The sequence below is a fragment of the Chaetodon auriga genome, chromosome 11, assembly GCF_051107435.1.
Source record: "Chaetodon auriga isolate fChaAug3 chromosome 11, fChaAug3.hap1, whole genome shotgun sequence".
Lineage (NCBI taxonomy): Eukaryota > Metazoa > Chordata > Actinopteri > Chaetodontiformes > Chaetodontidae > Chaetodon > Chaetodon auriga.
Window position 1 is genome coordinate 24,478,424 of NC_135084.1, and position 12,205 is coordinate 24,490,628.

At 45.3% G+C, this 12,205-nt stretch overlaps 1 protein-coding gene across 3 annotated transcripts in view; it reads left to right on the forward strand.

Annotated features, from left to right (window-relative positions):
* Positions 1–12,204, forward strand: part of psda (pleckstrin and Sec7 domain containing a) — a 48,391-nt gene extending 36,187 nt beyond the window's left edge. For all 3 annotated transcript variants that reach the window (XM_076743735.1, XM_076743734.1, XM_076743736.1), the window contains 7 exons: positions 2,165–2,208; positions 3,003–3,193; positions 3,658–3,728; positions 3,945–4,102; positions 4,438–4,582; positions 4,688–4,831; positions 6,470–12,204. In XM_076743735.1, the coding sequence (XP_076599850.1) occupies positions 2,165–2,208; positions 3,003–3,193; positions 3,658–3,728; positions 3,945–4,102; positions 4,438–4,582; positions 4,688–4,831; positions 6,470–6,793 (1,077 nt within the window). In that variant the 3' untranslated portion in view covers positions 6,794–12,204. The remainder of the gene's footprint in view (positions 1–2,164; positions 2,209–3,002; positions 3,194–3,657; positions 3,729–3,944; positions 4,103–4,437; positions 4,583–4,687; positions 4,832–6,469) is intronic.
* The last annotated feature ends 1 nt before the right edge of the window (position 12,205 follows it).

A 12,205-nucleotide genomic window follows, 5' to 3' on the forward strand; every position in this document is an offset into this window, starting at 1 on the left:
TCATGTAAAGCTGATATTTTCTAGAGAAAACTGGACTCAACGATTCACATAAACAAAGAGTTTGGTTGCTGGTCAGATTTCTGTGATTCGTCAGTTGTTTGGAGGTCACCTAGAGGTCGTCCTCTCCTCTGAAAGCCGGATCTGTGTGGGTTCGACACCTGTTTCAATTCCTTTTCTTTTGGCAGGTTTGGTCGTCGTTGCCCATTCAGACTTTCTTTCATCAGCTGAAGTTTTTCTCTTTCGCTGGATCGCTCTTTTTTCACCACAAAGACTCTGAAGTTCAGTCGAACTCTCGTAAACCAGAATCAGACTCAAACCAAATGCTCCTCTTCTGAGCTCTAAACTCACCACGATGATCGGCGTCAACAGTATCCACTCGTCAGGCCGCATGCGGTCGCGCTCGCTCTGCTCAGTCCGCAGCGGGCGGGATTCGAGGGACACCGACCCGTTCAGGTATCCCAGAACCCCCCGCTCTCGCTCCCTGAAACCGCTGGCCTTCCCCGACCTGCTGGGAAAAACCCAGGACGGACAGCAGCACCGACAGAGCCGCAAGAAGAAGGTAGAACCCGGAGATACACTCTGTAACTTTTAGTTAAGACCGTGATGCTACAGATGCTTTTGTTTTTATTTGCGTTTCCCTTACAGACCACAAGAGGGAGCTGGAACACCACAGAACATTTGATATAAACACATGAAGAATACACAGTGTCAGTAAATCCAGGAAACCTGTAAGAAAAAGTTCTTCAGAAACTCGTTAAAAGAGCAAGAGGCAACGTTGCATTCAAAGCCTTTAGCTCGTCAAACATAAAGGTTTACAACAGTTTGGACCTGACGTAAAGGTGGAAATAACGAAAAAGGAAAAACATCCCTTTTTTAATCAATGTTGCCTTTGGTGAGGTTGAATCTAGTCGCACATTTTTTAGTTTTTAAGAAGCTCCATATTCAGATATTTCAAAATAAAGGCCTGCTCCTAACAGAGGCTGGGTGGACTACCATTAGTGAGGTGGAGGCTGGACTTTCCTGTGATCTAACGTGGCAATTCGGTGTAATCTGTTTCAGTGTAGAATCAGTCATGTTGTACACACCGCCCTGCAAACACTTCCTGCGGATTTTTCACAATAAAAGACTCTGTGTCATCAGTGTTCATCATCACATCATTTTCTCATATTTTATTATCCTGCCATGTTATCAGATCAACTCATCATCACATCCTTCCATTGAGAGGCACATTTTCGGTGACTGTTTTAATTCTGTTTGTTTCAGCCGTTTCTACTTTACTGTTTTTTTACTGTCCATGAAACTCGACAGTAAAACAGTAAACAGTAAAAACAAAGGGAGAGATGACGTCCACGTGGCTGCTCGTAGACTTTTAATGAAATCTCGTCTTGTGTCTCATTTCGTCATCTGACTCCATTGTGTAATTTTAACTCCTCATGGGTTTATTCGTGTTTCATTAAATCACCTCATTGTGTGAGACGGTCTGTGTGGGTGTTGAGTTTCATTGACAGAAACTTTAACAGAATAAAGACTCAGATGTGACTCTTTCGGCACAGACACTCTTTTCATTCACTGATCGTTTCCAGTCGTTTTTTCAAACACGTTTAAGTTGAACTATGTCTGCTGAGAATGCTGGATTGTGATTGGCTGACGGCTGCTCTTTAGTTTCTAATGTGGAGCCTTTATAATCATCCTAAATTCATCGTGACAGATGGCAGGTGTTGTTTTTTTAGTTTGTGTTCAGGGATTAATGCTCCTGAACCATCAGCTCATAATTAATTCCAGTCACTTCCACTGTGCAGTTTTTTGATTGGTGTTAAACTCCTCAATGAAACTTTCAATGCTTCACGTTAAAAATGTGAAACTTTTTTGGCTTTTTTGACTTTTAATGTGAAATCTTCACATCAAGACACTTTCTTAAAAACGGTCGAAGAAAAAGCAAAATAACCCCGGCTCAGAGGCATCTGTCTGTGTTCGTGTTTTCCAGATTCAAGCTGATTCGAGTTGTTTCTGTTCACAGGAACGTCAAACGAAAAGCCAAGAATCCCACACTTCAATCTCTCACACACACACACACACACACACACACACACACACATGCACACACACACACACGCCCCTGTGGCACATCTGTCTGACTCTGTGTGTGTGTGTTGTGTTTCTGCAGACTCTGTACAGCTCCATCAAGAACGAGAAGCTCCAGTGGACCATGTAAGTTTCCTCCTCCAGTTTGAACCATCAGCTGGTTTCTGCTGGTTTAACACACAACATGTACAAACATCTGAAGTGTGTGTTTAAGCTCTGTGTGTGTCTGTGTGTGTGTGTGTGTGTGTGTGTGTGTGTGTGTGTGTGTGTGTGTCTGCTGCTGCCCTGACTCTTATTTAAGCCTGTGTTGCTATGGCAACCGTTCCCTGCTTTCTTTCCTCACTGTAATTACAGGTCAGCATCCCGACGCCCATGCTTGACTGAGGACACACGCACACACACATATAAACACACACACACACGCAGACGTCGTGTGTGCGTTCAGCATCTGTCCTCCCTCGTGTTCAGCTGTTTTTGTTTAACCCTTCAGTCTTGGTCCTGATGGGATGTTCGTCCTCCGCAGCGATGAGTCGAGTTCATGAGTTCATAGGTGATGTGATGAGGCCGTGTGTCACATGATGCTGATTTAAGAGCTGAGGTCATGAGATGATGCATTCAGGGGCGTTTCCCACCTCAGCTCCTTATCAGCGTCGTTACCACACGACGAGTCTCCTCCTGGCCTCTCGATACGTAGCCTTTGCTCTGTGACGTAGCTCCACCGCCTGACAGGTGGTGCAACCCGATGATAAAACACTGCGGCGAAGAAAAGATGGAGACGTGTTTTTATGAAGTTAATCAGACCAGATGATGTGATGACAGCTGATGAGCTCAGTGAAGACAGAAGGAGAAGAAATGATTGATGAGATGAAGACAACAGATCTGAGTGTCACTGATCTCTTCTGTCCTCTGTCTTCTTGAAGTGATGAGGAGGAGTTGAGGAAGTCCATGTCGGAGCTGGCTGACGTCCGAACGGACTCCGCCTCCCACACCATGAAACGGATGGGGAGTGGAGGAAACCCGCTGGTGGGCGTCGCCCAGCAGGCTGATGGCGAGCTCTATAAGAGCGGCTTCCTGGTCCGCAAAGTCCACGCCGACCCCGACGGAAAGAGAAGTACGCCACTCTAACGTCTCTTCTTCTTCTTCTTCTTCTTCTTCTTCTTTCTTCTCCTTTCTTCTTCTTCTTTCTTCTCGTTTCTTCTTCTTTCTTTTATTCATTTAAATTTGTTGGTTTTTTGCCACATCCTCCAAAACACCAGTCTGAACTCTCATAATTATGCAGACGACACCGACATTTACCTCGTTCTGTCAGCAGGAGATTACAGTCACATATAATGAAGGTGAAGTTTCTGACAATCATGTTTATTCTTATTTGAGTTTTCATCTGGTAAAACAATGTAAAGTATGTTTTCTAGCTGTTGAAGAGTGAAGGGGTCTGCAGGACCAAACATGAGGAGTGTTTCATCAGAGACGTTGGATGAAAACAGTCTGAGGTGTAAAAATGTAAATGTAAAGACGCGTGTGATCTCTGCACTTATACGTATAATATAATATCCCATGATGCTTTGTTTCTCCCAGCTCCTCGGGGTAAGAGGGGATGGAAGTCTTTCTACGCCATGCTGAAGGGTCTGGTGCTCTACCTGCAGAAGGTAAACATCAGGACTACATTTCCCAGCAGCCCTGCCGTTTGTCATACGTACCAGTGTCTATTGTTGACTGAGTGCGTCGCAGATTGAAAATATATGAGATCAGAACAAACGTCTGGCTCAGAGACAGATGACAACGACTCTGTTTTCCTGAGTTTTTACAGCAGGCTTAAAGGTGATTGGATGCTGATGTGATGCTGCTCTGTGATTGGCTGACAGGATGAGTACCGCGCAGAGCGAGAGCTGACGGAGGAGGACGTGAAGAACGCCGTGTCCATCCATCACTCTCTGGCCATGAGAGCAGCTGATTACAGCAAGAGGCCCAACGTGTTCTACCTGAGGACGGCGGACTGGAGGGTCTTCCTGTTTCAGGCTCCGTAAGAATCCCCATCGCTCGTCTTTCTGCTTTTCTTTCTTCCCTTATACACACCCAAAGCATGATGGGAACTGCAGTGCCAGAATCCAGAGCAGGATTATCCCAAATGCAAGTAGATTTCTTTACATTACTGATGCTCAGGACGTCCCATCAGCACAGAGTATCAGTGTATCTCTTCACACGCTGACGTTTACTGTGCAGTGAACAGTCGTGGACGTACAGGAACAAACCAAAGCGTGTCAAAGTACAGGACGACGTGCAGCACATCTACACACAGTATCTGTACAGAATGTGCAGCCTGGCTGAGTGACACCGTCTCTCACCTCTTTCCTGCAGGAACGCAGAACAGATGCAGTCCTGGATCACGCGCATCAACGTGGTGGCGGCCATGTTTTCGGCTCCTCCGTTCCCGGCGGCCATCGGCTCCCAGAAGCGGTTCAGCCGCCCTCTGCTGCCGGGATCCAACACCAAACTGTCCCAGGTACGAACTGTGAGGAGCGACTGACGCGTCCGTCGGAGGTTAAGACAGAAACATGATTTCAGCAGCCGTCAGGACAGCGTTCACTTCTATCGTCTCTCCCGACAGGAAGAGCAGGTCAAATCTCATGAGAACCGGTTCAGGGCGGTTTCCTCCGAGCTGGCAGACCTCACCGCCTCCACTCCAGACCGTAAGGTGAAAGGTCGCGAGCTGGAGGAGCAGAAACTCCGACAGGAGTACCTGGAGTTCGAGGTGAGGGGATTCACCAAAAATACATACACACGAAAACCTTCACTCAGGTAAACCTGTGAGGACCCTCAGTGATGTAATAAACCTAAACCTGGTCCTGACCCTAAGTCTGAATCCACGTCTAAACCAGCCCTTTGTCCAGACCAGATAAAAGGTCTTCACTCACACACACACACACACAGTCAGTCTGATGAATGTGATGATCAGAGAAACACACATTAGGAAGAGATCACCTTCACTACAGGAGCAGATATTAATACCTCTCCAGCTGAGATTTGAGACTCGGCCGTGATGCAGCTTCCAGCCTTTACTGGAGGATTTATGGTGTTTTTGTAGTACTGTGATGTACTCTACTTAACGCTCTTTTCCTCTAGAGCATCTTCACTTTTACTTGAAGATAGACTGATTTTATTCTGATAAATGATTTACTGTGGGCTTTGAGTCGTGTATGTGTTTGTACAGTCCTTCAGAGGTCACGTCTCATTTTTCCTCTGTGACTGAAGAGCAGCTGAACTGAAGCATGCAGTAGAATCCCTCTGAGGTCTGAATATAAATGACAGCCTGAGGTTTCTCTGCAGCTCCTTCTGCCTCATTTCTGCTCGTCTTCATCACAAACTGACACTGAATCAGTGTGTGTGGTGTCAAACAGGCTGCACAGACACAAACACGCTGTGTCGGGAACATGGAGCCCAGCTAAAGGACCAGTCTGCTGTTTACTGCCTGTTCCTGCTGGTCAGACTCTTTCTCTTCAGCTCACCATTGGTTTAAATTCAGTTTTGTGAAACTCAGCCTGCAGAGAGCTGATGCATTGCCGTTTTTACAGCTCTGGTACAGATATTTAACACTTTTCAAAATAAAAGACAGAAAGCACATCACAATGAAAGTGTTCAGAACAACAGATGCTGTCAAGTACAGGAGCAGCAAAATATAAATATGAAAAGATCAAAAACATTAGAGAAGATGAATGGAAAAGAGGTGGAAGGTGAAGGTTAAAGGTGCCAGACCAGAGAAAATGTTTGGATGGCTCTCATTGGGTTATTTTGGTTAGTTTGAGTGCTGAGATCATCAAACCAGACAGACATGAACAGCTGAGCGTCGTCTGCATAGAGAGAAACAAATAAGAATCAGGGATTACAGAAAAGCTACCCACCTGATTTTTACTTGGAGGAAGGTTCTAGCATCCGCCGAGGAAGAACCCATTAAATTCTGGAGCAGATCTGAATCATGAGGTGGATACACAAAGTATTTTTCACTTTTGTTAACATTCGGTCCAGACAGACTAAATGCAGTACATCTTAAAATCCAGTAGATGGGAGTAAAGTTCATCAGTGACAAACACAAACAATAGAAATCCGATGACTCCACATCACAGTCCACACTCACAGGCTCCAGTGATCCTGTGTCGACCCATGTAGCTGCTCAGACGTCACACAGGAAGCAGTCCTCATGGAAGCGGTACACCTGTAACGTCCTCAACGGTAACAACGCTGTGTTCTCAAACTGAGGTGTGACTGGAAACGTGAGAACGTCTCATGTATCCAGACATCTGCAGACGTTGCTCTTGCAGATCTGCAGATCATAGAACTGGACTGTTGGCCAGCACCATTAATGACCATCTGTTGTCTCCGTCCTCCTTAACAGAAAACGCGGTACGGTACGTACGCCATGCTGCTTCGGGCCAAACTGTCGAGCGGAGACGAGGACCTGTCGGCCTTCGAGTTGCGGCTGTTTGACGATGGCGGCCTGCAGAGGGCGCACTCCAGCCCCACGCTGCCTCAGGACACCACCAGCAAGGAGAAGACCCGCGGGACCAAGACGTCAAAGAGCTTAAAGGTCACGTCCTCGACCTCCAAGACTGGCGACAGCATCAGAGAGGGGAGCAAGAAGAAGAACGGCGGCAGTGGCGCGAACACCCAGCGGCCGGAGCTGCAGAAACAGAGCAGCAAACCGGAAGAGGCGCCATAAGGTGGCGAGAATCGGGTTTTACATGAAGTGTGTAGCTGGAGATGGACATGAAGCATCATGGGTAGCAAGATGACATCCTCCTTTAAACCTTTTCTGTTAAACCTCAGTCAGATTCTGATTGGCTGAGGTGATTTACCTCCAGAGCCCAGCTGAGACGTTCGAGGTTTGTGGGAGAGGAAACACTCATCACGAAGGAGGATGACTGAACAGACAAGTGGTGCGTTTTTTTTCCACGAGTCGAAACATTCAGGAAACACTACCGAGGTTTGAAAAGTGAAATCTGAACTCCACCAATCAGCTGCCAGAGTTTATTTCTGTCCACACATCAGCTTCAGCAGGTCCAACAGTGAAAACAGCTGCTGAGCTTCAGAATAAAAGCTTTATTTCCTGTCATATAGCTCATTTCAGGAACCTTCTGGAAGCGTTTTTTTAAAAGGACGGAGGAAGAGCTCAGATATCGTATCGTCTCCCGCCGCGGCGTTTGATTCGAGGACCCGTCTGCACCAGAAACAGAAACAGTTTGAAGGTACTTTATTTTTCCTCTCAGAGCGACAAACACTGACCTCCTGCACGGCCATCGCTCTGCTTCTCCTAGCAACAAACGGGGGAGCAGGTTGCCATGCCAACCACACATGACGGACAGAGAGCGTGGGACTGTTGCCGCGGCAACTGAGCAAAGGGGGAAGGGAGGATGGGGGTTGAGACTCTGGAGTCAGGACTCCCCCAGACAGATAGACAGACAGACAGACAGACGGGAACACAATACCTCCCCTCCACACTTCACAGAGTGTGTGTGTGTGTGTGTGTGTGTGTGTGTGTGTGTGTGTGTGTGTGTGTGTGCGTGTGTGTGTGGTACTGTGTGAGCACTTGATATGTACTTTCAGGAGTGTAAATACAAACTGAACATGCTGGATGGAGGCTGATCAGAGAGTCGCTGCAGTTTGTTTTGTTCATGTTGTTTCTCCACTGAGGCTGTATGGAGGATCGTCAGTGACCGAAAACTACTGACTGAACGGAAAGAGGAAAAAACACTTCAGTCGATCTGTAGGCTGAGTAGAAAGCTGGATATCACCCCACAATTACTGATGCTTTACTGCCTGAAAGAGAGCCGAAGTGAAACCAGAACTTCCACAAGTAACAACAAACTGTGAAAGCACTTAAGAACAGACGAAGTGAAGCACAACATTTCTGGAGATCAGCCTCAAGGTCAACAAAGATTTAACAAATTTTAGGTTATTAATAGAAATTAAATCAACAAATAGTGAATTCTGTATATCGAGACAATAACAAGTAACTTTTGTGATTCCCAGTGTTGCTTAAAGAATTACAGACATTAAATTTCTGAAAGACAAGGCAGCAAACTGGGCAGCAGACACAGTTTATGTCTGATTATCAGATTTAGTCACCAAAACACAAAGATTTGAGTTTTTGAGTGAAAATAATGATTTTTGAAACAAATGAGGGTCAAGTGAAAGTGTAAGAATCATCAAACTGGTGGAACCATGCTGGCATTCTTGCTGACGATGCGCCGCTTAAATGAGTTCACTCAGTGGTTTTGTCACTAACGAGCTTCCACAGTTTTTCTCTTTCTGCTGGAAACTGAATAACGTTTGAATCCGTCCACAGTCCTGATCAATGTGACCGCGGTGAAACATATCAGAGCTTCTTCTTCACTGACACTTCATGTATCTTGCTGGAATGCTTGTGTGTGCGTTGATTGGAGGTGAGAATTTTGAATCACCTGTTGGCTAACGTGACGAATCAAACGTCTCCATCGTGGTCTGACGACGTGTCGCTGATGGCAGACTGACAAAAGGAACATTTGCTATTCAAATCCTAAAAGAGTCACTGGATCATCTTCACCGTCAGCACCAGACAGGAGTTCTGTGTTCTGAAGTCGTCCACGTGCAGTTACCTCTTGCTGCCACTCGAGGTCACCAGAGTGTGAAGTTGTTGAGCAGTTGAGCAGGAAATGAAGCACAGAAGCAGAAAGGACTGATTGACTCAAGGAAATCCCAAAATATCCAACAGTGATAGAAAGATCAGCTGTAGAAGACATAGAAGTGCTTAAACTTCAGTAAAAGTAGTAATACCACTGTTTCAAAATACTATGTTACAGCTAAAAGTCTTGCATTTGAAAACTTAAGTACAAGTACAGAAGTATTAGCATCAAATTATACCTAAAGTACCAAGAATAAAATAACTCATTTTGTAGAATAACACATTTCAGAATAAAATATGTTCTATTATTAGATTTTAAGTATTGATGTGTTCGTGACTTTAATGTTGCAGCTCATTTTAATGACTTTACATTCTACTGAGTAGTTTATTCTATAATACATCATAATTCAATATTAATTTAAATCTGCAAAGTAACTGTTAAATAAATGTAGGAGAGTAAAAAGTACAATATCTGTTATAAATATAATTTCACATAAAAGGCAAATACTACTAGTTCCTCTAAATTGTACTTCAGTGTAGTACCTGAGTAAATGTACGTAGTTACATTCCACAACTGTGAAACAGTGAAACGGTTTAATAACCAATTTTTCACAATGTCAGTGTTTCACACATTGTGCAAATCCAAAAGTCCAAATTTGTTTATTTAATTTGCTCTGCAGCACTCAGCCCTGCGTCCAGGTCGTTAACATAATATTAATATACATGCATATATTTCTGTTGTGTGTTGGCAGTCCTGGACTTCCGTACTTTGACGCCTCAGTAAACCTGAACTAAACGCTTCCTGTCATCTGTGGTTTCCTGCTGCTTTTCTCTCATGTAGTTCATCATGAATAATAATGTTTCTGTGAAATGCTGAACAGAAGGTGCTTCATGTTTCCTGGAGACTCAACAGTTTGATGCATGAAGAAAGCAAATGTAATGACAGGAAATGGTCACTGGGTGGCAGCAGAGATGTTTGTTGTGGCTTCTTCACAACTCTGAAGGTTTTATAGTTGGATTAAAGGATTAATCCACATTAAATTGATTAAATTTGACTTCCAAAAAGGACACCAGGCAAATGTTCCTTCTGCTAAAACACAACGTTTATCTCACCTGTTTCTTTGCTGACACTGTGGAAATGAAACTCTTCAGATTTCTGTGAGTTTTCCAGGTTTGTGATCAGAAACACTAAAAGCTGGAACCTTTTTAATCCTAAACGATCATCAGTGTGTCCAGATTCTCTGAAAACACTGAAAGAAAACTTGAAGATTTGATCCCTGAAAGCGGGAAAGAAGGTTTTTTTGTTTTTTGTTGGGGGGAGGGGGGGTTCTGTGTTGGTCGGGTGGTTTTTGGTCGTTTCCTGTTGGGAACAACAATGAGACGTAGTTCAGTGGCGGCGGGAGCTTCGGGGCAGAAATCAGTTCCAAACTCTGATGCTGCTGTTTCTGCCATTAAAAGCTCTCTGGACTGATGATCCGCCAGGAATTGGTCTTGTACAGTTGATTCAGAGGAAAGTTTGACACCTTGAATGAAGCTGTTTGTGTTTTTGTCTTTGGTCCACATGTGGACCGGCGAGCGATCGTGTCCACTCAAACGTCAAAAGTTTCAAAGGTACTGACAGAAGTGAAACTAACTTCAGACAATTTAAATGATGTTTGAAAGTGTTGAATGTTCGTGGTCAGAAGAGGGTCATCGCATGACCTCGCTCGTTTTCTGGAGATCAGAATCAGACAGCCATTTCTCAACACACACCTGCACACTGTGACCACGACCACCACCATCTTCATGCCGGTCGGTCTGGATCTCTGTCCTCATCAGCGGTCATGAGCTTCGGCCTCGGCTTTGCCCAGTTTTTGATGGCCAACATGAATCCACATCAGCTCCAGCAGACTGAGCCTGACGCCGTCGTGGAGGTTGGAGTTGGTGTGGATTGGATGGATGGATGGATGGATGGATGGATGGATGGATGGATGGATGGATGGATGCTGCTCAGCATACAACTGCTGTTCCTTTTTGCTGAAACACACTGGACAGACTTCATATCCCATTAGGCCCTGCAGCGCTTCGGCATCACCTGGAAAGAGCTGGTAGGACGTCTGGTCCGCCGGTCTGACCTCGTGTTTGCGTGCAGGTTCAAAGGGTCCAGGTGTAATCGATCGACTCGGCTCTGTTTGGTTCTCTGGTGCTCGTTTTCATTCTTTCTCTTCATCGTTTTTCTTCTTCGTGTCCTGTTAGCTTGTTGTATCCCAGAGGAAGGTGCAGCCATAGATCAGCTTTTCCTCCATCTTGTTTGTAGTTCTTTGATGTAGTTGAGTAGAGCAGAATCAAAAGCAGTTGGCTGGTTGTATCAGAGGACGTTTCCATAAATCTGAACCCGTCTCAGCGTCCCCACGTTGTTTCAGCCACCAGCAGGTTCAATGAGAGGCCGCTCACATCTTGGTTGATGTGGCGCAGGTTGGTGCAGGTGATAGACCGTCTGCACTGCATGGCATCCATCCATCCATCCATCCATCCATCCATCTGAAGTCTTGGTCTCAGTCTGTTTCGGACTGTACGATCAGCTCTGAGGCCGTCAAACTGTGCGATGAAGGTCTACGAGTTGCGATGGAACCATCATCGACTGTCTTTAATTGTCCTGATTCAGCCGGGTTTGACTGTCTCTCTCTGATTGGGTGCAAACCTCTAGTTTCACTGGCTTGATTTCTGACCTTCATTGTGCTTTAAAGAGTCCATGGTTCCTCGAGTACCTTTGAATTTACTCATGGATTTTCATACGTAAGGAGCTCAATAACGTGACGATCAGACAGGATCTCTGAGAACATCCGTCCTTCAGCCTCTTTTCTTCATCCTCCGTCAGACAAATGTCGACATGCTGGTTGATGCAGGAAGAATTATTGAATCAGCTGCTGCTGAGACGCTAACGGACAGCAGGCTGTGCTGTCTGACCCTGCTGGGTCCTATTTACTCCCTCAAATATCCAGTAACACTTGTGTATTTCGGGTGTATTTGTCGCACTGTGCAATGTAAAGCAGCATAGGATGAATTTGTCTAAAAGTCATGGCCGCTTTCAGCTCTTTGTCTGTGTCCAAACCTTGTAAATAAACGTACAAGTTCACATTGAGAAGCCATATTGTAGTTGGGCCGAACGCCTAGCTAGCGCTCGCTGCGTTTTAGGACACTTTGGTTTTAGATATTTTGGAGTGAAAGCAGGTGTTAGGCCTCCTCAGAGAGGTCGAATCCACCACTTTATTTATTCTGTTCATCGTCCTCCTCTGAACGACGACGACAGCTGAATTTAGTTTCTGTGAAAGTTGTTTTCTTTCGGCTTCGCTGCGGCCTGAATGTTCGCCGCCAGCTCGCCGATCGATAGCTGTACATACTGTCCACATCCTGTGAGGTTTTGGTCGTAGTGAAACACAAACATGTTTTGAAGGCTTAGAGGCAAAAATAAAAACATTTTGAAAAGAAAAC